The sequence below is a fragment of the Ahaetulla prasina genome, chromosome 1 (assembly GCF_028640845.1).
Source record: "Ahaetulla prasina isolate Xishuangbanna chromosome 1, ASM2864084v1, whole genome shotgun sequence".
In the NCBI taxonomy this organism is placed as follows: domain Eukaryota; kingdom Metazoa; phylum Chordata; class Lepidosauria; order Squamata; family Colubridae; genus Ahaetulla; species Ahaetulla prasina.
The window spans coordinates 360,799,264-360,825,176 of NC_080539.1; the positions used below are offsets into that span (position 1 = coordinate 360,799,264).

Below are 25,913 nucleotides of genomic sequence, written 5' to 3' on the forward strand. Positions count from 1 at the left end.
GACGTGAGGTCGAACAACTAGCCTTGTGGTGCGACCGAAACAATCTGGAACTGAACACACTCAAAACTGTAGAAATGGTGGTAGACTTTAGGAGAAACCCTTCCATACTTCCACCTCTCACAATACTTGACAACACAGTATCAACAGTAGAAGCCTTCAAATTTCTAGATTCTATCATATCGCAAGATCTAAAATGGACAGTTAACATCAAAAACATCATCAAAAAAGGACAACAAAGACTCTTCTTTCTGCGCCAACTCAGAAAGCTCAAACTGCCCAAGGAGCTACTGATCCAGTTCTACAGAGGAATTATTGAGTCTGTCATTTGCACCTCTATAACTGTCTGGTTTGGCTCTGCAACCTAACAAGAAAGACACAGACTTCAGAGGATAATTAGAACTGCAGAAAAAATAATTGCTACCAACCTGCCTTCCATTGAGGACCTGTATACTGCACGAATCAAGAAGAGGGCCGTGAAAATATTTACAGATCCCTCACATCCTGGACATAAACTGTTTCAACTCCTACCCTCAAAACAACGCAAGAACACTTTTTCCCCGAAGGCCATCACTCTGCTAAACAAATAATTCCCTCTACAATAACTATTTACTAAATCTACACTACTATTAATCTTCTCATCATTTCCATCACCAATCTCTTTCCACTTATGACTGTATGACTGTAACCTTTTGTTGCTATCATTAAGGGTTAAGTTGTACCCTATGACCATCGTTTGTGTTGTAAAAGTTGTACCTTGATGAAGGTATTTTTTTTTCTTTTTCTTTTATGTACAGAGAGCATATCCACCAAAGCAAATTCCTTGTGTGTCCAATCACACTTGGCCAATAAATTCTATTCTATTCTATTCTATTCTATTCTATTCTATTCTATTCTATTCTATTCTATTCTATTCTATTCTATTCTAACTTTGTTGCTTATATCCTTATGATTTATATTGATACTGATTGTTTCCTGATTGCTTATTTGTAGCCTATGACTATCATTAAGTGTTGTATCATCAAGTGTTAAATTTGTACCCTATGACTATCATTAATTGTTGTAAGTGTTGTACCTTGATGAAGGTATCTTTTGTTTTATGTACACTGAGGGCATATGCACCAAAGACAAATTCCTTGTGTGTCCAATCATACTTGGCCAATAAAGAATTCTCTTCTCTTCTCTTCTCTTCTAATACCTGGTCAGATTCGAGATAGCTCTTATAGCTAGGGCATTGTATATAATCATCTAAAGTTGTTAGTTGAATTACCAGTAAAATTCGTTACTACCGGTTCTGTGGGCATGGCTTGGGGGGGGGGGTAATGTGACTGGGTGGGATGGCCAACTTTTTAAAAAAAAAACTTTTAAAAGCCTTTTTTGGCTCTTCAGCCAAAGAGGTTGTAGAAAAAATGCTTTTAAAAGGCTCTGACGATCCCAGCTGAGCCACATGATCATCAGAGGCTTTTTTTTTTTACTTTTAAAAGCATTTTTTCGACTGAAGAAAAATTATTTCAAAAGTAAAAAAAAACCCCTCTGATGATCGCATGGCTCAACTGGGAGGGGCGGTGTTTAGAGATTTTTGCTACCGGTTCTCTGAACTACCCACTGCCATCGCTACTGGATCAGGCGATCTGGTCCGAACTGGGAGCATTTCACCCCTGCAGTAAAGGGTTAAAACCCCATAGAGCAATGGTTTCTAACAGGGCCAATTTCCATGTGTGTAGCAGAGGTGGGTTTCAGCAGGTTTTGACCAGTTCTGAAGAACCGGTAGCGGAAATTTTGAGTAATTCGGAGAACCGGTAGTAAAAATTCTGACTGGCCCCACCCCCATCTATTCTCTGCCTTCCGAGTCCCAGCTGATCAGGAGGAAATGGGGATTTTGCAGTATCCTTTCCCAGCCATGCCCACCAAGCCACACCCACCAAGCCACACCCACAGAACTGGTAGTAAAAAAATTTGAAACCCACCACTGGTATGTAGACATACAGAATACAGAGTTGGAAGGGACCTTGGAGGTCTTCTAGTCCAACCCCTACTCAAGCAAGGAGACCTTATACAATTCCAGACAAATGGCTGTCTTATCTCTTCTTAAAACCCCCCTAAAGATGGCACACCCACTTCAAGACACAAGCTGTTTCACTGATTAATTGTTCTCACATTTTTTCTATATTACCAAGAAGTAGGCTATGGTCAACTTTGTCAAATGCCTTACTGAAGACTAAGTAAATTATGTATGCAGTATTTCCCTGATCCACTATTGTATTCTTTGTCGAAGAATACAATCTTTCTATTTTTGGCGTAATCTGTTTTCAACAAACCCATATTAGCTTCTATGCATAGCTTTGCATATTCCTTGGTACTCATACTGTTTTTTGGATTGTTTTTTCCAGGATCTTCCCAGTATTGAATTTTAACTTCAATCCCCAGAATTCACAGAACTGGTCATACGGTCTAGAGAATTCTGGGAGTTGAAGTCCACACATCTTAAAGTTGCCAAGTCTGAGTTATATGGATTTAAAATATACCAGCTATACATCCAGTAACACCACCCAATTGCAATCAGTGGTGAAGAATGATGGGAAATGTAGTTGAACGATAACAGGAGAGCTGTGGGATCCCTGAGTTAAGTGTACACATCAAAAAAGACTGAAGTAAATTGAGGAAGGGAGACAGGGAACAGAACTATGAGGAAAGAAAGTAACACAAAATGCTAGTGATGTGCCACAGTTGCGAATATCCTAAAGATATTGGTTCAAATCTCCACTCAAATCAACCTTCCTTAGAGTAAAAATGGGAGGGTGGTTGTGAGTGGGGAGTACATGCAGATAAATAGATAAACTTCAACTTATGCCTCACATTAATTCATGGTTTTTGCTCATTTGTGTTTTGATTAAATCACAAAACTCAGTGGGTAGAGTCAGACAAAATATTAAACGAACACGAAACAATCACACTAGGCTGACAATGTTAATGCAAAATATATTTACACTTTGGCTGAGATTGAAGACTGGAAACTTGGGTGAAGAAGCTGGGATTTGATTTAGATGGAAGAAAATGGGTACTCTACAGCTGGCATGAGTTCCAGGAATAAAAGGGAAGAACTTTGCCTAATACTAGATTCACGTTTGAGATTTCTACTCAGGGGAGAAATGTAAAATTTGTTACTACCAAATCTGTGGGCGTGGTTTGGTGGTGACTGGGTAGGCATGGCCAACATTTTTTTTTTAACTTTTAAAAGCATTTTTTCTACCACTCTTCGTCTGAAGAGGTGGTAAAAAATGCTTTTAAAAGCCTCTGATGATCAGGCAACACAGCTGGGATCGCCAGAGGAGCCTTTTAAAAGCTTTAAAAGGCTTCTGATGATCCCAGCTGAGTTGCCTGATCGCCAGAACCTTTTAAAAGCATTTTTTTACACCTCTTTGGCCAAAGAGGTTGTAGAAAAAATGCTTTTAAAGAGTTCTGACGATCCCAGATGAGCCGCACAATCATCAGAGGCTTTTTTTTTAACTTTTAAAAGCATTTTTTTGGCCGAAGAAAAAATGGTTTTAAAAGTAAAAAAAAAAAAACCTGATGATCGCATGGCTCAGCTGGGGTGGGGGGGCAGTGCAGGGATTTTTGCTACCGGTTGTCCCGCCACCATTGCTACCAGATCGGGGCACTCCAGTCCAAAACGGGAACATATCACCCCTATTTCTACTGTATGTTTACAGATATTTTTACTTAAGCCTATTGTGATTTTTTTGCTCAAAAAGTTATCAATAATTTGAAGAAGCAATGTTTCTTTCCTTGCCATGAGCACTAATTAAAGACTGGAATGGTTTCGACAAGCACGTATTTTCTTCCTTTTAATTATTCATTTTTCTGATAAAAGCTCTTCAGTCCTAAGGAGCCGTGGTTTTGAAGTGCACTTGGGCTGGCAGAGATTTTGCACATGAGTGAAAAGAGATAATGTGTTTACTGAAAACATTGACTCACAAATGCGTCAACCGTATGTACAAAGTCCGTGGGGTTATGGAAGAGTTCAGAGTCCACATCAAAAACTTTTAAAAATTGAATTTCATGGAACCATGGTTCTGAAACTGCAATTAAACTCAGAAGTTAAAGAGAAAGAATTAGGTGTACTGTAGATGTGAGATCAATTGGACATCAAAAAACAATGTCTCTTATTTATACATTCAGCACTCTCTGTATCCCAAGTTTAAATGTTTTTTCCTTACAACAAACACTTTCCTTGCTAATACAAAAGAAATATGTCAAGGCTCACGGCTAGAAGTTTATCTTGCTATTTTACAGCAGATTTCTGCATTGCAGGAAGACAATTCTCTCCATAGACGGGAGACTCCAATGGACATAGCTCAACGACACAAATTCAGGTCACATAAATCCACTCCGGTTCTTCTAATCTGTAGTTTGAGTATTACAGGTAGCCCTTAACTTATGATGACAATTGGGACAATTTCCATTGCTAAATAAAATCATTGTTAAGTGAATCAATACCTGATGTTATAACCCTTGTTTGTACTGCACTCTAACCACTGCGCCACCACGGCTCTTTTAAGTCAAGGACTACCTATATTAACTACCTGTATCACTGCAAACACAAAAATTAAGAATTGCTGGTCCTGGATAACTTCCAACTGCTTTCACCTCTCCTCCACCATTTCTTCCCATCGTTTCCTGTAAATAAAATGGCAAACCAAACCTCAAAACAGAAAGAATTTAAAAACTGTTCCAAGCTGTATTTGAGAGGGAGGGAAGGGAGGGTGTGACTTTTAAGGGTTTGGGGGTTTTCTTGTGGTTTTTTTTATTTTTGCTTTAAAAGTTCAGAAAGGGAGGAAGTACTGTATTTTTCAGAGTATAAAACGCACCTTTTCCCCCCAAAAGAGAGGGTGGAAATCTGGGTGCGTCTTATACTCCGAATGTAGCCCCGCCCAGCTTCTCAAACGGAGGTTTCAGAGGCAGAAAAAAGCATCAGAAACGGAACTTCAGAAAAAAAGCCCCAAACGGAGCTTCAGAAAAGAAACCCCCAAACAGAGCTTCAGAGGCTTTTTTTCTGAAGTTCTGTTTTGGAGGCTTTCAGAGGCAGAAAAAAGTTTTTTCTGAAATGAAGTTTCAGAGAAAGAAAAAAAAAGCAAAGCACAGAGCTCACAACCAAGGAACTTGTTGCTAAAATTCACCTCTGGGAACAGCTGATTGGGGGTATTCTGGCAGGCTGGTCCACCTGCCAATCAGCTTTTTTCTTATTTTCCTCCCCAAAAACTAAGGTGCGTCTTACACTCCGGTGCGTCTTATACTGCAAAAAATACAATACTTCATGAAGAAAAACAAAGAACAAAAAAAGTTCTCCATTTACAAAGCGTACAAAACTCTATAATTATAATCTGTACAAACTCAGATCCTGTTACAATATTTACAAAACCATCGCTCATCCATGAATATCTTTATCTTCGTCGCTGTCTCCACTTTCTGAGAAAACACGGAATTATTGGGCACAAAGAAAGTCACCGCTTATCTGTGAGGGACTAAAAAAAAAAATTGCAAAAAAAAAATTGCAACTCCTATGCCGGAGATCCCTTACGTAGAATTACGTAGAGCTAGAAGTTCAAAAGCAGACCCATCAGCTGTATGCTGAGAGAAGAACCAAATCTTCCTGAAATGGAAGGATTTTAGGATTATTTTAGACCACAGACAGAAGTAGAGAAGGATGAATAGATTTAACCTTGGTTTCCCAACACATTAATTAGTTTCTAGACACAGGGAGTTTTGAGACAGGAGCATATGGAAAGAAAAATAGGAGAGAACATTTATAGTTAAGACTGTCTCCCCCAACCCTCTCCCCCACCCCCGATTCTCTGCGTGAAGCAAATTCATACACCAAGAAAAGCTCTTCTTTTTCCTACAATTGTCTACTTTTTTGCAACTTGAACAATGCTAAAAAATGCTTCATTTATTTAATGCAGCATTTTAACCCTTCCTGGATGTTCAGCTAAAAGCTGCCATTTGTAACAAGAGGAGAAACTGTGGTGCAATTTAGGGATATCAACGCGACTTTGACACTGGCCAAATTTCATTTGCTACCAGAAGCGCCCATCAATTCAAACTCCTCCAGTGGCTCCCATAGAGTTCTCTTGGTGTTTTCGCCCAGGAAAGTCTTCTCCACCAAGGGGTGGATAAAACCACCTGCAACTGTTTCTGGAAGTTGTATCTTATGTTGGGTTTTTCTTTTAATGGAGTTTCTGGGGTGAGCTGCAAAAGTCCTCACAAATCCCATCTGGATAAGGCAGAGAGTCCTGGCGTCCATCATGAGTAGCTGAGGGGCATTCTTCTCCAAAGACCACCACAAAGGCAATTCTTGATCCACCGCTGCTCCCACTGCTTCACAGCCGTGGTCTTATTGGGGGAACGAAGCATTGTAACACAGCCGCACCTAAACAGGGGACAATATGGCACCCAGCTGAGAAACTTCTCCAGAAGGTGTGGAACAAAAAACGGTCTCCTCAAAAAACGTTTTAATTTTTTTTTTTTTTAACAGGGCTTCCTGTATGAACCCGAGTGACTTTGGGTCACCCCTCGGTCTCAGCCCAACCTACCTCACAGGTTTGTTGTTGTGGGGAAAATGGGAGGAGGAAGGAATATTAGGTCATGTGACCATCCCCGTGGTCACATGATCAAAATTCAGGCGCTTGACAACTGGCATGTATTCATAACGGCTGCTCTCTCCCGGAGTCAAGTGATCACCATTTCTAACCTTCCCAGCTGGCTTCTGACAAGCAAAGTTAATGGGGAAAGCTAGATTCAGTTTGTAACTCTGGCAAAAAGGTCATAAAATGGAGCATAAGCCACTTGCTTGCTTAGCAGTGGAAACGTTGGGCTCCCTTTGGTCATAGAGTGAGGATTTCCTGTACCTTATACCAGGTTTACATATATTCAATGGCGGGATTCAGCCGGTTTGCACCGGTTCAGGCAAACCGGTTGTTAAATTACCCACCTACCCTCGCTATCAAAGTGGATCCTGGGTGCTACACTGCAATTTTTTTATTATTATTTTTTTAATTTATATCCTGCACTTCTCCGGAGACTCAGGGCGGCTTACATTGTGTAAGGCAATGGAGAAATGGGCAATGAAGCAGCTTGCGCAAGGGAAGGAGAAGATCGCTTTCCCTTTCTTCTCCCTGCTCCTCTTCCTCCCCTTGTGCTGGCTGCTCCATTGCCCATTTCTCCATTGCAGTGCCCAGGATCCACTTTGATAGCGAGGGGAGGGGTAATTTAACAACTAGTTCGCCAAGGGTCAGGTTGGGCATCGCAGGAGACTTGTTCTGCATGTACGGCGGAGCTGGAGGATGGGGATGGGCCACGCCTCCCACAACAGCCAACCTGACCCTGGGCGAGCCGGTTGTTAAAAACTATTTGAATCCCACCACTGCATATATCCTCCACAACTTATAAAGAGAGGAGCCATCATTAGGCCTTTTGTCTTAACTCTCTGCATGACTGTTTTCACCCTTTACAAACGTCGACCAGCAGCTGCAATTTCTCTCTGCTGTAAGGCAGGAAGAATCAGCACCATAGTTAAGTTGCAGCTAAGATGTATTGCTTGACCCTGTGCACAAGAATCTAGTCACTAAATTGGCACTAGACAAGAATCATTGGGATTCAAGCGGGCTTGGACTTAGATCATTTGGGGGAACGTAAGGATTTTAGGCTGATGGTTCCCTTAAACCAGGGGTGTCCAAACTTGGCAACTTTTAAGACTTGTGGACTTCAATTCCCAGAATTCCACAAGTCTTAAAGTTGCCAAGTTTGGACACTCCTGCCTCAAACTCCACACGCCCCCAGTTCTGCCCATTCTTTTCCTACATCTGCTTATCTTTAGTCAGTTTGGGATTAGGTTCAAAATTTAAGAGAAATCTTTTGGGGGACTGAACTCTTCCTTCCCTCAGTCTGGGATGCTAACCTTGTACAGGACTTGCATTCTTCAGTAGGATAAGCTCCAAGATGGAGCCGCCTCAGATGGTCAATCTTTGGGTACCCAGTAGTCCTGGGAATGAAGACAACACTTGTTAGATAGCACAGTACCAAAAGTCACGGGGAGAGACAATCCTTCAGGGTGATAACACAACAATGCCATCAAGAGAGGGAGAGACCAATTTACTCACCCCTGTTATTTCATATAGAGTAGGAGGCAGGGGTGAAATCTACTTACCTTCCCTAGCGGTTCGGAAGGGTTCGTCCCATGTGTGCTCGGACCCTCTGTGCATGTGCAAAACCTTCTGCGCATGTGCAGAGGCTCAGAAACAGGTTACTTCCTGGTTAAAACCAGGAAGTAATGACATCTGGGTGGGTGGGCGGAGCCTCACACTGCCACCAGTACCAGTTCTCCATACCATGCGCCACCATTGCTACCGGATTGGCCGAACTGGTCCAAACCAGGAGCATTTCATCCCTGATAGGAGGGGGCAACAACTTTTTAAAAACGAACTCAGTTGGGTTTGTGATGGTTGCGAAGGGGTTAATATACCCAATTTTGGTGCTTATTTTTTTTTTAAATAATCAAGGAACAGCACTGCTCTAAAATCAGTGATCTGCAGCCACCTGGGAGTTGCAAAATCGAGCTGAAGATCACGTGAGCTGTAGAAAGATTACAACCAAGGCTAATTTGGCCCAAATCACCGAGTCAAGGAACTTGTATTTCAGGGTCTCTTTCCCTTTTGTTTGTTTTTAACTGGATCTATTAAAACAGTTGTTTTTCCAACTTGGTCATTTTAAGATGTGTGGATTTCAACCCCCAGAATTTGCCAACCAGTCATGCTGACTGAGGAATTCTGGGAGTTGAACTCCACATGTCTTAAAGCAGCCAAGTTGGAAAAACACTGTATTATTAAAGTCTATGGAGATTCTCAGTCATCCATGTCATGGTTGTCCCAAAGGTGCTTTTTCAAGAGGCAACTGGATTTTCTTGTTTTTCTTTGAAGACGTTTCACTTCTCTTCCAAGAAACTCCTTCAGCTCTGAGTGGATGATGGGGAATGGAAGGATTTATATTCCTTGCAGACAGCTGGAAAAAAAAATGCAAATGTCCAGCTGTCTGCAAGGAGTATAAATCCTTCCATTCCCCACCATCCTGCCAGAGCTGAAGCAGTTACTTGGATGAGAAGCGAAGCATCTTCCAAGAAAAACCAGAAGGTCCAGTTGCCTCTTGAAAAAGCACCTTTGGGACAACCATGATATGGATGACTGAGAATCTCCATTGACTTTAATAATCCAGTTTTTTTCCAACTTGACCACTTGTGGACTTCAACTCCCAGAAGTTGAAAGTGAACTGATCTTTCAGTGAGTATTATGAAAGCATTAAAAAGTAAAGGTAAAGGTTCCCCTCGCACATATGTGTTAGTCATTCCCGACTCTAGGGGCGGTGCTCATTTCCGTTTCAAAGCCGAAGAGCCAGCGCTGTCCGAAGACGTCTCCGTGGTCATGTGGCCGGCATGACTCAACACCAAAGGCACATGGAACGCTGTTACCTTCCCACCAAAGGTGGTCCCTATTTTTTCTACTTGCATTTTTACGTGCTTTCGAAACTGCTAGGTTGGCAGAAGCTGAGACAAGTAACGGGAGCTCACCCCGTTACACGGCAGCACTAAGGATTCGAACCGCCGAACTGCCGACCTTTCGATCGACAAGCTCAGCTATCTTAGCCCCTGAGCCACTGCGTCCCATATGAAAGCATTAAGCAAGAGTAAAACACATGAAGGACCATCCCTCCAGCATGCCAAGGAGTTTCCCTGTCGTGTCAAGAGACAAGCCAGGTTGCCCTCGATGCACCTGGTAAATGCGTCGCACGGAACTGAAGCAGAGTGTCCAACGATCCCAGGAGGCTTTCCAAACTGCAGCCGGACTGGCTGCTTGTTCTGCAGCTTGCTGATGATGGCATCGTTCACCGGAAGCCAATCCATGTTTGGGATGAGGAGCTGGCTGGGCAGGAGACAGCATTCATCGATCAAGGTATCGTCTGGCTCGCTGGGATGCCCTTCGTCACGACCTGTCCAAGGGGGAAAAGGCTTTGGATCAGAGGTGAAATGCTCCCAGTTCAGCCAAGCCGGTAGCAATGATGGCCGGTGGTTCAGAGAACCAGTAGCGATGGCGGCTCAAGGCTCTGCCCACCCGCCCAGTCGTAGTTACTTCCTGGTTTTAACCAGGAAATAACCTGTTTTTTACCCTCTGCGCATGCGCAGAAGGGTTTGCGCATGCGCAGAGGGTTGGTACGCGCATGTGATGTGTGCGCGCACTTCCGAATCGGTAGGGACCAGTGTCTTTCATCCTTGGACGCTTTAAGAGGCGTGGACTTCAACTCCCAGAATTGATGTCTATTGGATCACAAACACCTATTTTCACCTTGGAATCATTTGTAGATGAACTATGAAAAGGATTTCTATTTTTTTTTAATGGATAGACTGGCAGCAAAAACATGTATCGTTATTACTTCCATTGTTTTATGGGAATGTGTTTTTTTTTAAATCCATTTTAAAGAAAAAAATGGCTATTTTTTTCTCAAGTCTGGGCCATAGACTAGACTACAGGTAGTCCTCAACTTACGACCATAGTTGAGTCCAAAACTTCTGTTGCAAAGCGAGACATTCGTTAAGTGAATTTTGCCCATTTTAGGATCTTTCTTGCCATAGTGAAGTGAAGTGAATCACTGCAGCTAAGTTAGTAACGTAATTGTTAAGTGAATCTGGCTTCCCCATGGACTTTGCCTGTCACAAAAGGTGATCACATGACTCCAGGACACTGCCACTCTCAGAAATGTGAGTCAGGTGTCAAGCATCCAAATGCAAATCATGTGACCATAGGCAGGGGTGGGATCCTGCTGGTTTAACAACTGGTTCAGCTGGGCCGCGCGAATCAGCTGAGAGGATAAAGTAAAGCACGCAGGGGCGGGCAGGCAGGCCCACCTGATCGTTGGGAGTGAACTGGTTCGCTCCCAGCTGATCATCAGAACTACCGGTACGCCCGAACCGTCTGAATTCCACCCCTGACCATAGGGATGCTAGAACAGTCATGACCGTGGTCATAAGTCACTTTTTTCAGTGCTGTTGTAACTTCAAATGGTCACTAAATGAACTGTTATAAGTCGAGGACTACCTGTATCTGGTCTCCTTCTTTATCATAAAGTGAAAAACAAGGGTGCATGGGCTTGTCTCACAAACCAATATTGAAACAATGTGGATCAAAACCCAAGCCTGGAAATGATTTGTTTTGAGCTCAAAATGCTCAAATGGCTTCTGAGCTTTGAATGTGTCACACCTGGCATGTCCTGCACACCATTTCTTGGTGCTCCAAGCCTCCAAGCCACCCCTCTCCCTCGTTTGGCAGTGTTGTGTCTGCGCCCCCCCGAGCTGGGTCCCCTGCCAGAAAGTGACTTGGAAAATGAGGGGGAAGGGCCATCATGACTTACCTCTGGAGTACCGACTTCCCTGGCTCAGCTCCAGAAGCCAGAGACAGGCCAGGTGGAGGAGATAACGAGGCCTCTGTCCCCTGACTCTTTCCCCCACCCAGGCCACGCCTCCAGACCTGGCTGATGGCAATCAGGCCTGGCTGGACCCTAGGTTTCGTAGGCAGGAGAGGCGGGAACAACAGAAGTAGGGATGGGGCAGGCCTAGGAAGTGCTGAGTCACGGAGCCACACCCCACAGAGTATAAAAGCAGCAAGGGCTGCTATACCACTTCGTGGCAAGCAAATCAACTGCTTAGAGGGAGAGAACTAGAGCTGAAGTACTGTTTGTTTCTGGTTTCCTGGCTGACTCTCCGGCATCAAGAGAGATAACAGAGACACTTGGCAGACGCTTGCTAGTTTGCTGCCAGAGCTGATAGTTGCCGTGGACTGATTTGCCGGCTAATTAAGTCATCGCTCGTGTCTCCCGGACTGAGGAGGGGGACAGAACAGGCAGCCTATCAGGTTACTCACAGCACAACCACAATTTGGTAAGAAGCCGGAAGAGGAGGGACATGCTGTCCTGCGTGTCAGACGTGGCCGTATAAATGGGAAGACAGCTTGGTTTCAAGAGGCCCCAGATCCGGATCATGACCATCAGTTCACGGAGCATCCCAAGGGAGGCCCCATCCCGAAGGAAACTGTGACCTGGGCGAACAGGTCCTGATGCGGGTCCAGAACCCTAAAGGCAAAAAAAGGAACCTGACGGTAGTCCAAGGCTGAAATGACGCACACAATACTACAATTATTGGTAGACTTAGACTCTAAGTCCTAAGAGTTTCAACTCCTACCCTCAAAATGACGCTACAGAGCACTGCACACCAGAACTAGTAGACACAAGAACAGTTTTTTCCCAAATGCCATCACTCTACTAAACAAATAATTCCAACACTGTCAAACTACTATTAATGTTCTCATCGTTCCTATCACCCATCTCCTCCCACTTATGACTGTATGACTGTAACCTTGTTGCTTGTATCCTTACGATTTATACTGACTGTTTCCTAATATGATTTGATTGCTTATTTGTCCCCTATGACTATCATTAAGTGTTGTACCTTATGATTCGTATTATATGTGGCAACTAAAAAGAGATGGGCCACTGAGAAGAGGCATTCCTTTCTCTGAATGTAAAGGACAAGAGAAGGCCTCACTTTAAACCAAGGTTCTCTAACCTGGGTAACTTTAAGCCTGGTGGACTTCAACTCCCAGAAATTCTGGGAGTTGAAGTCCGCCAGGCTTAAAGTTCCCTAGGTTGGAGACCCCTGCTTTAAACAAACAGTAACTGTCAATATTAGAACTCAAATGGTGAATTTGACACAAAAGGTTACCCTCCATTAAGCAAGAGCATCACGGGGCATCTGATGCAGATGTGAGTCTCACCTGGTTCGGTAGACTGGCGAGCAAATAGAGCACGAAGTCCCCAACCCACTGGATCAGTTGTTGAAGAGATTGCAAGGTGGTCATCTCCAGCACAAATTCTTCCGTCTTCAAATTAATCATCACTTTGTCGATATCTGAAAGGATCAGTGGGAGGAATCTTCAAGGAGATAGATAGAAGAACTTCTCCACAGGAAGAACTGTCAATCATGTGGATCAGGTCAGTGCATGGAATGGTTTCTTCCCCTTCACTGGAGGTCACAAAGGTGCTTTTTCAGGAGGCAACTGGACTTCCTTGTTTTTTTTCTTTCGAAGATGTTTCGCTTCTCATCCAAGAAGCTTCTTCAGCTCTGACAGGATAGTGGGGAATAATGGAAGCATTTATATTCCTTGCAGACAGCTGGTATAAAAAAACCTCCAAGTGCTTCAACGACCCTCTAAAAGGATGCAAACGACCAGCTGTCCGCAAGGAATAGAAATCCTTCCATTCTCCACTATCCTGTCAGAAATGAAGAAGCTTCTTGGATGAGAAGCGAAACGTCTTCAAAGAAAAACCAGAAAGTCCAGCTGCCTCCTGAAAAAGCACCTCTGGGACAACCATGACCTGGATGACTGAGAATCTCTACAGACCTTCACTGGAGGATTTCAGAAAGAAGCTGGATAATCATCTTCCAGGGACGATGCAGTGCAGTGTTTCAGAACCCTGGCAGTTTGAAGATGCCTGGACCCAGAATTCTGGTATAGTGAATCCCTGCAGGGCACGAGGGGCTGGACCTGATGAGTCCTTCCAACTCTATGATTCTATGATCAATCAATCATGTCCATCTAATCAGCAGGATTGGCCCCTGATTTGACGGCATTTTTATTTTAGGCCCATGAAATATTTTGGATTACAATTTCCATAACCTCTTGCCATTAGCTTTACCAGTTAGTGCTAATGAGATTTTTCCACGGCCCTGGAGAATACTAGCTTTCTTCTCCCAATAGAAGTAGTCCTTATTCAATGATTGTTCACACTTATAATGGTAATAAAAAAGAAGCTTTGTGACCAAGCCTCACATTTAGGACCTTAACAGGTCCTAAAGCAAAGGAGTTTTATAAGATCGTAAGCATAAGGTGTTGTGGTTTCAATTAGCGACTGGCTCATTTAGTGACTTGAGATGCCAGTAAAAATTTTAGTTGCTAAATGAAGACTACCTACCAATTGTAAGGCACTTTTGTTTTGTTTACAATGTGTCTATATTAAAAGCCTAAATTTAAAAAACGGGATATTCCTAAAGCAGCAAATTTCATCAGATCTATTATGAATGAATAATTTTCTAAAATGGAACCAATTCATTAGTCATTTCATTGTAAATTTCTTTCCTTCCTTCCTTTCCTGCCTTCCTTCCTTTCTGAGAATTTTATCGGTAAACAGTTTGCCATGATTCATTAGTTCCTTCAAAGTTAACTAAGTTATAAAAGCTTCCCTTTTCTCTAGGACAGGAGTCTCCAAACATGGCAACTTTAAGACTTCAACTCTCAGAATTGCTCAGCCAGCATGGCTAGCGAAAGAATTCTGGGAGTTGAAGTCCACAAGTCTTAAAGCTGCCATGTTCTGGAGTCCCCTGCTCTAGGTTACCAACAGGCACAGACATATTGATAAAATAAAAGAGTAAGAAGCAGTAATGAGAAACTTTGGGATTATTTGGTTCTCTATGATACTGATACTACTAAAAACCAAGCAGTAATAGCACATTTTAACAAAGAAAAGAAGACAGAATACTAAGAGGTCAGTTTTGCAAATCAAACAACATTGACATTATCAGAGAAGAATGTCAAAATACCACCTTTGGTTATGAAATTGTCTTTCATCCAGGACTATAACATGGAGGGAGGGAGGGAGAGGAGGAAAAAGGAATGTCTATAGCAATCTGGGCAACTTTGTAGACTTCAACTCCCAGAATTTAAACCAACTATGCTGGCTGGGGAATTCTAGAAGTCCACATATCTCAAAGTTGCCAAGGTTGGGAAGCATTGGCCACATAATAATAACAGCAACAATAACAACAACAACAGAGTTGGAAGGGACCTTGGAGGTCTTCTAATCCAACCCCCTGCCTAGGCAGGAAACCCTACACCACTTCAGACAAATGGTTATCCAACATCTTAAAAACTTCTAGTGTTGGAGCATTCAAAACTTCTGCAGACAAGTTGTTCCACTGATTAACTGTTCTAACTGTCAGGAAATTCTCCTTAGTTCTGAGTTGCATCTCTTCTTGATCAGTTTCCACCCATTGCTTCTTGTCCTGCCCTCAGGTGCTTTGGAGAATAGTTTGACTCCCTCTTCTTTGTGGCAACCCCTGAGATATTGGAACATTGCTATCATGTCTCCCTTAGTCCTTCTTTTCATCAGACTAGACATACCTAATTCCAGCAACCGTTCTTCATAGGTTTTAGCCTCCAGTCCCCTAATCATCTTTGTTACTCTTCTCTGCACTCTTTCTAGAGTCTCAACATCTTATTTTTTTTTACCTGATGGTTAAAAAAAATAAGAAGTCAAAATGGCTGCTATGGCAATGCAGTTGAAATTCCGCCCTTTTTGCATATGTTGATGCCCACAAAATAACAGACAAGGCTTCATTCATGGTGTTTGGCCACCATTTGAACGTTTAGATTCTTCAAGACAATCTTGAAAATAGAAGAGCTTTTAAAATGAGCTTTTTCTTCTTCTCCTTCTTCTTTGGAAAATCTAGCAGACCAAGAGAGGACCAGCCCTTTTAAACCTACCTATATCGGTGATCTTGGCACAGATTTCAGTCAGCCTGTCTCCAGGTGTCTTGTCGGGGGTGTTGAGGACTGGGGGCCGGAGCAGGGATTTCAAGGTGCAACTGATGGCGATCAGGAAAAGCTTAGCGTGGTAGTCGCACACGCGTGCCACCGTACTGGAGGAGAGCTTGCAAAGGGAGGCTTTCATGGCAATGATGCGTGTGGACAGAACCTGTCAAAGGAGGGATGTGATCACCTGTGAGAATGCTGCTCCTTTCAGCAAGGATGTTCATACCAGGGGTGTTATTCAGCAGGTTCTGAAGAACCGGAAGCGGAAATTTTGAGTAGTTCAGAGCAGGGGTCTCCAACCTTGGCAACTTTAAGACTTGTGGACTTCAACTCCCAGAGGGAGTTGAAGTCCACAAGTCTTAAAGTTGCCAAGGTTGGAGACCCCTGGTTCAGAGAACTGGCAAATACTGCTTCTTTATTTATTTTATTTATTTTATTATTTATTTTTATTTTATTTGATTTTTATACCGCCCTTCTCCCGAAGAACTCAGGGCGGTGTACAGGCAGAAGTAAAAAAGACAATACAATGTACAATTTAAAATGTGAATTAAAAAACTTATTATAATTAGCCCGAAACTTTAAAATATATAAAAAACTAAAATCCCATTTAAGATTAATATTAAAAATTTAAAAAATTTAAAAAACCAATAAAATTCAATAAAATTCAAGCCAGCCCCGCGCGAATGAAAAGATGTGTCTTCAGTTCGCGGCGGAAGGTCCGAAGGTCAGGTATTTGGCGTAAACCCGGGGGAAGCTCGTTCCAGAGTGTGGGAGCCCCCACAGAGAAGGACCTTCCCCTGGGGGCCGCCAGCCCGCATTGCTTGGCGGACGGCACCCTGAGAAGTCCCTCTCTGTGAGAGCGTACGGGTCGGTGGGAGGCATGAGGTAACAGCAGGCGGTCCCGTAAGTACCCAGGCCCTAAGCCATGGAGCGCTTTAAAGGTCGTAACCAACACCTTACTTCTGGCTGGCCCCAGGAGTGGGGAGGGAATGGAGATTTTGCAGTATCCTTCCCCTGCCACACCCACCAAGCCACGCCATGCCCACAGCACCAGTGGTAAAAAAAAAGGGAATTCCACCACTGGTTCACACATTAAAGTCAAGAAATAAATGACACTGGTTCACTTGTGGTTTAACTTCTAGCAGTTCAGGTTTTTCTGACCCCAAAAGGTTTACTCCAAACACACTTGGTGTCAGGCCTGGAAACTATACTAGGCCTTAGGTTTCCAGACGCCGCCATATTTCTCCCCTGAGGGGAAGAAGGGGGGTTGAGGGGTATGCTAACATTCTTCAAGCGGTCAAGGTCGGATTGTGTTCACATCTGCAGAAGGAGTGGCAAGAAGAGGTTTCGAATAAAGTGGAAGAACGTTGGACCATGTGACCGGCAAAGGGGTTGGGGGGGTGGGACTCTTGGGGTTTGTATAACTGGGAAAAGAATCCGGAAGTTTCAGTTTTGGAATTTCACTCATCGTGTGCCAGTTTCCTTATGCTAGTAAAGAACTTTGAAAGACAATGGCTTCTGAGTTTCTTTCATGCAGAGGAGGTTTTTCTGGAACCTTGACACTTGGCTAACCATGATTTAACCCTGGTGAAACCATGGTTTAAGCACGCAACAAAATAAGTCCAAGCACCATTATATATGGCCAGATAACACCACTATTCTGTGAGCTGTGCTGCTCCTCCCCACACTCAATCAGTTTCCGGGTATAATTCAATTATTACCTAAAAAGCCCTAGACAGATAGTCCTTGATTTATGACCACAAATGGGAACGGAATTTCAGCCGTAAGTAGTTGTAAGTCGAGGCACTTGATCATGTTTGTCTGTTTTTACAGCAGCCATTAGGCCAAACGTGAAACTGCAAGTCTAAATCAATCTTCTGAAGAAAGAATGGCAAAAAAAACCCCCCAGCAACCCTGTAGCAAATTATGGTCCCGCAACCACAGGACACTAGTTGTAAATGCAAGCCAAAATGTGGTCATATGACCACGGGAGGAGAGGAGAATTTTGACTTACTTTCAAGCAGAAGGAAACAAAATGGGAATGCCCAAATGAAGGCAAATATACGTGTCCCAGGATAATGTTGCAATATCCAATCTGGGTCAGAGATTTACTCTTCCGAGCTTTTGGATTCGTGCTAGAGCCCATCTCTCTACTGAAATATGTGCTTTGGGCTATTGTGAGTCGAATCTATTTGGTGCCTTCCTATTGTGTTGATGGCCAGCAACTGGCTGTTGTTTCCTTGTGCCATCAAGCTCTCAGCTCCTAAGCACCTGATAAGCTGGTGGTAAATCAACACTCCTCTTGACTGACGAGGGGCCCATTTCCCAGGCTTCAATAATTTCTCTGGCTATTTTTGTACCTGCTCGGCCAACAATCTTAGTAGCTGCAAAATTGAATGCATGTTTCAAAGATGGGAACTCACCTGCTGCAGGGCGGCATTCTGGCGCATGTATTCCTCGTGCAGCTTTTCCACCAGATTCTGCACCATGCCGGGCTGGACGTGAAGCAGGATATCCCACCAGTCATACCCTGTCACCATGCAGTACTCCAACAGGAAAAGCAAGTGACGGAGGGAAATATTCATATCCAGAACATGCCCCATGGAGGGAGAGATCCTGAACATGCTAAGCTGCAGAGAGCAAGGGGACAGACAGAAATGACATGTTGGATGCAGCCAAGAAGTCAATTACCTCCATCTTGCAGGAAGGTGTGTGTGTGTGTGTGTGTGTGTGTGTGTGTGTGTGTGTGTATGTGTGTCCCTGCTCAGGGATTTTTTTTTTTCTGTAACACCCTCTGGCAAGATTAATGCTGGGCACTTTCCAGGATTCTGCTCTTGTTTGAACCAGGGAGCTGCCGCATTGCTTGCCGAATTGTGAAGCTTGACTCATTTATTTGAGCTATCCGGTTTCCCAGGTTTGGCAATAATTCCTTGTTTTGCCCGGGGTTGATCTTGGAGAAAATGAAGGACTTTCCAGTTAAATGCACAACAAAGCAAAGGGGCACTTTACAAACTGTTGGACTTATTTATGGAATTCCCTGCAACAAGCTGTAGCCAATAATTTAAAGGCCTTCAAAAGGAAGTTATTCGGATTCATGGTGGAGGGAGCAAATAAGCGATTACTATTTGCAAGGCTTACTTAACATGCCTTTCCAATCAGAACAAACCTAAGCAGCTTATGTACCCTATCGATTTAAAGAAAGTTAAAATGTACAGATCAAATGTTATCATTCAAAAACCAGCTGTGGAGACAAATTTAACTCTTCATTCATTCATCTTCAGCATACAGGGAGTATCAGCTCGCAAAAGTGTGAAATGCTCGTGTGAAAAACAACACAGGGAGATAAGAGATGCCTGATGCCTTAAGACAGGGGTCTCCAACCTTGGCAACTTTCAGACTTGTGGACTTCAACTCCCAGAGTTCCTCAGTGAGCAAAGCTGGCTGAGGAATTCTGGGAGTTGAAGTCCACAAGTCTTCAAGTTGCCAAGGTTGGAGACCCCTGCCTTAAGAGACATTTGGCTGTCTGCTCTATGAATCTGGAAGCAGGTGAGGGGATTTTTCTTATGGTCCAATCCAGCTCTTATGTTTTTGTCTTGGAAAAAAGGGGAACTACAAGTAATCCTTGATTTACGACCACAATTGTGCCCCAAATTTCTGTTGCTAAGCAAAGCAGTTTTCTTAAGTGAGTTGTGCCCCATTTTATGACTTTTTTGCCACAGTTGTTAAGTGAATCATGCAGTTGTTAAACGAATCTGGCTTCCCCCATTGCCTTTGCTTGTCAGAAGCCGGTTGGGAAGGTTAAAAAGGGTGATTAGACCAGGGGTCTCCAACCTTAGCAATTTTAAGACTTCCAGGACAATGCAACTGTCATAAATACATGCCAGTTGCTAATTGCTCGAATTTTGATCATGTCCTCATGCGGATCTTGCAATGGTTGCTTGAAAACTGGTCATAAGTCACTCTTTTCATGGCCATTGTAATTTTGAATGGTCACCAAACAAATGGTTATAACTTGAGGAGTACCTGTAAAAATCTTTCTTGGCCTCCCTGCTTTAAATACTGAGGGGATCTTACTCTGTACCCCCAAATGTACCTTTCCATGGCTATCGACCCCAACTAAGGCCAGCGAAGTCCAAGACATCTGCATCGCTTTGAAGTAGACCAGAGGGCCCGAAGTTCTTTGCCTTTTGATGGTCTGCTCATCCACCGGGCGCTGCGAGCTGGAGCCATAAAACACTGCCATGGTTTGCAGGGAGAGACGGTTGATGATGTGGACACTGCCATCATGGAAAGCAAGCGCCAGGCCTGGAACAGAAAGTTGGATAAATTGCAAAGGGATTTTTAAAATGGCCTACCGAGAGAAGTAGGACTGCATTCCTTCTGGACTATTCTATTATTTTATCCCCGAGTAAGGCCAACCCAACTGTTGTGACCAAGGCCCAAGCAGTGATTACTAAACACAATTCAGTCCTCAACAAATTTATGTTATTAAAACATTTGAGAATTAATTCATTCTCATCTTAGTCCAAAACAAAAGTCTTAATAACCAGTCCATCGGCTTTAATACCAACCTTTGATGTCTTTGGCAACCTGCCAAAGGCTTTTCTTGGCAAACCCCCCACAAAATTCAAGAGATGCTGACAAGAAGCACGGAAATCAACACTGCTTTCCTACAAAGAACCCAACGGCTCGTTGCTGCTCTTTTAAGCCTTATGAGAGTGGCCAATCATCTTCTGGCCTTACTCCCAACAGCCTCTCTGCTGTTCACCTCTGGAGGCTCCAGAGTCCATGCATCACTCCCAGATGGCCCCGGCCCCATCTCTGCCTCCAATGCAGAGCCCTTGTCCAGGCCTTCCAGGACTGGCCCATTGTCCTCCCCAACCTCCTCACTCTGTCTGACTCTGCTGCCAGGTCCGCGGGCTGCTCGCGGACCACACCACCAACATCACTCTTGGGAGACACTTCTGCTCACAACTTAGTATTCGTGGCAAATTACTAATCTGGTAAGTTGCTAAATAAAATTCTAATTAGGATCTGAAAAAGATGCGTCTGTGATTCCCAAGACTTGATATCCCACTTTTAGGCATTTATAACTTTCTTATGAGAACCAGTTTGGTGTACAGGTAGTTCTCAACTTAGGACCGGTTGCTTAGTGACCCTTTGAAGTTCTGATGGGGCTCTCTTGAGGTTATTTATGACCTAGATTTGAAGTCCCATTGGTCACTCCCTCTGCGGCCCAGAACAGGAAGTAGAGAGTTCAGCTTTGAAATTGACATGGGGGAACTTTGGAATTCATTCACACTAGCAATAGCACAATATACTCTTCCATACTGCTTTAAAGCAGCTGTCTCCAACCTTTCTTTTTTAAAATTTCTTTTTGGGCCGCGGTGTGGCTCAGGCTGTAAGAAGCCTGTTATTAAAACACAGCTGCCTGCAATTACTGCAGGTTCTAGTCCCACCAGGTCCAAGGTTGACTCAGCCTTCCATCCTTCATAAGGTAGGTAAAATGAGGACCCAGATTGTTGGGGGGGCAATAAGTTGACTTTGTAAATATACAAATAGAATGAGACTATTGCCTTACACACTGTAAACCGCCCTGAGTCTTCGGAGAAGGGCGGGATATAAATGTAAACAAAAAATTAATAATAATAATAATTTTTATTCAACATTTACTTCTTTAAAAACAAACTTCGTTACATTTTTACAGCTTTCCGATACTGGCATATCCATTATTTAGTAATATCCATTTTATCTTTCGAACTAATTCTTATACATATACATTTTGTTTATTACTTATTCATTCTCACAATCACTACATTATATACATATCTGCTATACTTCATATGAAATATTTCATTTCACTATAATAACTTCTCTTCTACTATACATTATACATTAATTTTAGATTTCTTTTCCAGCCAATTGTACCATCTGTTCCACGTTTCATAATAAATCATTTCCTCTCCATCTTCAAGTTCCAACCTTTCTAGCTCGGCAGACCAGCAGAGGCAGCAAGGCAGAAGGAGGGGGGGGGGTGTTCACGTGTGTGCTTGCCCATCACTTCTGTGGCCCGGTTCAGAATGGGCCATGGATCAGGGGTTAGGGTTAGGGACCCCTGGTTTAAATGCACTCTGAGAGGTTTACAGAGTCAGCATGTTGCCCCCCAACAATTTGGGTCCTCATTTTACCGACCTCAGAGGGATGGAAGGCTGAGTCAACCTTGAGCCCATCAGCATCAAACTCCTGGGCTGTGAGCAGAATTAGCCTCTAATTTACCGCATTATAATGACTGCGTCACCCCAGCACTAATTTTTTTTGCCTATCTGATAAGACTACACATCTAAGAAAAACTTTTCCTCACCTAAACCCGGGTAGAATTTGGTGTCACTTGCTACCTTCAGATCAGTGCTGGTCAAAGATATTGGCAGTTTGGGTAATGCCACAGCAGAAACTCGGTCCAGGTCATTAGTGGCTGAAAGGATCCGCCATTTCAAGATCATCGGCGGCTTGTCCCCAACTTAGAAATAAAGAGGAAGAGGATAATTAAAGTAGTGCCAAAAAAAAAAAAAGCATTTGGTAATGGAACGTCTTTCCTTTCTGCTCAGCACAATCAGGTTACTGTAACATTCACACTTTCTAGATGTGAAGGTCGAAGATGTCTTCGACAGGACCTGTGTTTAACTCATAGAATCATCTATTGCAATGTCCTTCCTGTTGAAGACTACTTCAGCTTCAATCATAACAATACAAGAGCAAACAATAGATTTAAACTCAATGTTAACCATTTCAATCTTGATTGCAGAAAATATGACTTCTGTAACAGAGTTGTTAATGCTTGGAACACACTACCTGACTCTGGTCTCTTCTCAAAATCCCCAAAGCTTTAACCAAAAACTGTCTACTATTGACCTCACCCCATTCATAAGAAGGCTGTAAGGGGCGTGCATAAGAGCACAAACGTGCCTACTGTTCCTATCCTATTGTTTCCTTTCATTATATCCAATTAATATAGTTATTACATACTTATATATATGCTTATATATTATATAGTTACTTTCATGCTTACGCTTATATATACTGTTGTGACAAAATAAATAAATTAAATAAATAAATAGATGTGTTTGGGACTGCAATTCCCAGAATTCTCAGCAGCAGGGATACTGAGAATTCTTTGGGTGTCCTGGGGAACTGTAGTCCTGAAATTTGTGGAGAGACCTGATTTGGAAGAGACTTGTGTGAGTGTATTATGTCACCTTGTACCACAAAATGAGCGGCATATAAATTTGGTAAATAAACAACTTTGCATCCAGAAAAGGAAACTGAACTAAGATGCACATATAAAACTAGTTTTCTTGTATTTCTAAGACACCACAGCTGAAGGAATATTGCATGGTCTGAAAATCTATGCATTTTACATACAGGCCGCCTATGATTTTTTTTTTTAAAAAAATGATACTAGCACTTTTTTCAAATTTATCAAATGTATTGTTTCTAGGCAAAAGGAGCAGAAATTCAGCTTCAAATTTGCTAAGTCAAGATGTACCAATTTAACAGCTTCTCGCCTGGGGAAGAATCAAAAGAAGCTCATTTCCAAAGGGAAATGGCTGTGATGAGAATCTGTTGCCAGGTGATTTCCTGTGCAAAGGCAACAATTAAATAACACCTGTGGGTTTGATTGCTCTCGGTTAGAAAAATTGCTCCTGCTGAGCTGTGACGAGGGAAATAAATAGAAGAATGAAAAGAGCCATTTTTTCATTGGCAACACAACCACATCCGTGAAAAACAAAGAAGTTATTCATACGGGAGAAGCAGAATTCTAGTCCCGCCTTAGGCACTAAAGCTGGTTGGGTGACTTTGGGCCAATCCCTAGGAGACAGTGAGTTCTAGTCCCGCCTTAGGCGTGAAAGCTGGTTGGATGGCTTTGGGCCAATCCCCAGGAGACTGTGAGTTCTAGTCCCACTTTAGGCATGAAATCTGGCTGGTTGACTTTGGGCCAATCCCCAGGAGACTGTGAGTTCTAGTTCTGCCTTAGGCATGAAAGCAGCTGAGTGACTTTGAGCCAATCCCCAGAAGGCTTTGTCCTGAACCCGCAAGGTTCTGCCTATGCTTTTCTGCCTCATTGCTTAGGCTAGAATTGTAGTTCACAGATTTCAAACTCCCCAATCTGACCATTCAGGAATCCAGGATGATTTCAACCTAATGAGGAGAAGAAGCCGTTTTCTGCTGAATTCTTTCTACATCTGCTACCTGACTCACCTGTGGGAGAAATCTGCTGGAAAATGTTGTTAACTGGCAGTCCTTCTTTCCGGAGTGACCAGCACTCCACAATGCTGTTGTTCTGACTGGAGGCACACAGCAGCATCTGGGGAAGAAGGGAAGGCCACGTAGAACAATGTTAACAACCTTACCAACTTTTAAGATATGTGGACTTCAATTCCCAGAATTCCCAGCCAGCATGCTGAGGTTGAAAAACACTGGGTTAGTATATACCTCCAGAGGCATGCAGAATAAACATCTGGGAAGACCTCACTGGATCAAGGAAAGTGGACTCGGGTCCAATCTCGTTTCAGAGTTCATTGGAAGCTCCTCCCCCCATTTGTTCATTCTGCATCTAGATCAGGGGTCTCAAACTTGCGGCCTGCAGGCCAGATGCATCACACGTTGGCCACGCCCATGCCCGGTTTAGCGAAAGGAGAGGGGAAGTCACAATACGTCACGTGACAATGCGAGTTTGACACCCCTGATCTAGATGAACAAATGTTTCTCAAACTTGGAACTTTTTAAGGTATTTGAACTTCAACTCCCAGCATGCTGACTGGCTGGGGAATTCTGGGAATTGAAATCCACAGATCTTAATGTCTCGAAGGCTGAGAAACATTGCTCTGGAATGCCCAGTGCCAGCTCTAGCAGCTATTTAAAATTCAAAATAATTAGAGGACGGCAGAGATTATGGTGAGAAGACGGCAGGCAGGCAGGCAGGCAGACAGACAGATAGCAATCACAATAGCATTTAGACTTATATACCACTTCACAGTGCTTTTACAGGCCCCTCTAAGCAGTTTACAGAGTCAGCATAATTGCCCCCAACAATCTGGGTCCTCATTTTACCCACCTGCGAAGGATGGAGGGCTGAGTCAACCTTGAGCTGGTAGGACTCAAACTGCCAAACTGCAGGCCGCCGGCAGTCAGCAGAAGTAGCCTGCAGTACTGCATTTTAACCACTGCGCCAACTCGGCTCTAGATAAATGTGTGTGCGAGATTGCATGGGCACACGTGGGTGTGCATGCAAGCACTTGAGTGAAGAGTAACCATGGGGCTCTGTCCATGCTGATCTATGGCTTTTGCTCACTTCCAAGATACACTCATTCTCCAAAGACAATCCGTGAAGGAATGAAGCTCCTGAGGCAAAAGCAGTTCTCTGCTCTTATTCCATGATATTTGTAGCCCTCGACTTATAGCTCTAATGGAGATTGCCTATTATGGTCATCAGTTGTGATGGTCATAAAATGAGTCACCCACGTGATCGACCTGATGTTATAGCCTTTTTTGCAACAGTCATTAAGCAAACTCTTGTCATTAAATGAAACTATTGTTTGCCAAAAGCCAATTTTGCCAAAAAGGGAAGTAAATGCTGGTTTTCAGCAAAAAAACCTTATAAAATGTAGTCATGTGACCATCGGCCGCTATAAACAGCCATAAATAGAGGCTAGCTGCCGAACGCACGTGTGGTCATATGGCCTTAGGGTGGAGGGCAGCCATCAGAACTTCAGAACCAGGTCATAATGTACTCCTGTGGCGGTCCGTTGCAACTTTGAACAATTGCTAAGCAAATAAATACCTAGGGAGATTCTCAGTCACCCAGATCATGGTTGCCCCAAAGATGTTTTTTCAAGGGACAACTGGACTTTCTTGGCTTTTCCTTGCAGTTGTTTCACCTCTCATCCAAGAAGAAGCTTCTTCAGTTCTTCAGCTTCTTGTTTGAGAAGTAAAACGTCTTCAGGGAAAAAAACAAAAACAAAGTCCAGTTGCCTCTTGAAAAAGCACCTTTGGGACAGCCACTAAGTAACTGGTCGTATGTCAAGGATTACCAGTAAATGCAAGATTGCTATCACGTCCTTCCATGTGGACTAACAATAGCCACTCCTTCCATGTTTCTGCATCGGGTTCTCCAGATTCTTCACTATCTGATCTGTCTTCAACTGACTAATCTAGACATGGCCAAGCAGCTAGAAG

The 25,913-nt window shown here is 43.3% G+C and overlaps 1 protein-coding gene across 12 annotated transcripts in view; it reads right to left on the bottom strand.

Annotated features, from left to right (window-relative positions):
- Positions 1-3,560: 3,560 nt before the first annotated feature.
- MED16 (mediator complex subunit 16) overlaps positions 3,561-25,913 on the bottom strand; it is a 32,503-nt gene continuing 10,150 nt past the window's right edge. For all 12 annotated transcript variants that reach the window (XM_058163320.1, XM_058163319.1, XM_058163318.1 and 9 more), the window contains 10 exons: positions 23,937-24,042; positions 22,042-22,197; positions 19,774-19,985; positions 18,104-18,310; positions 15,633-15,843; positions 12,867-13,000; positions 11,958-12,165; positions 9,816-10,032; positions 7,952-8,035; positions 3,561-6,424 (listed from right to left, as the gene is read on the bottom strand). In XM_058163320.1, coding sequence (XP_058019303.1) covers positions 6,298-6,424; positions 7,952-8,035; positions 9,816-10,032; positions 11,958-12,165; positions 12,867-13,000; positions 15,633-15,843; positions 18,104-18,310; positions 19,774-19,985; positions 22,042-22,197; positions 23,937-24,042 — 1,662 coding nt within the window. In that variant the 3' untranslated portion in view covers positions 3,561-6,297. The remainder of the gene's footprint in view (positions 6,425-7,951; positions 8,036-9,815; positions 10,033-11,957; positions 12,166-12,866; positions 13,001-15,632; positions 15,844-18,103; positions 18,311-19,773; positions 19,986-22,041; positions 22,198-23,936; positions 24,043-25,913) is intronic.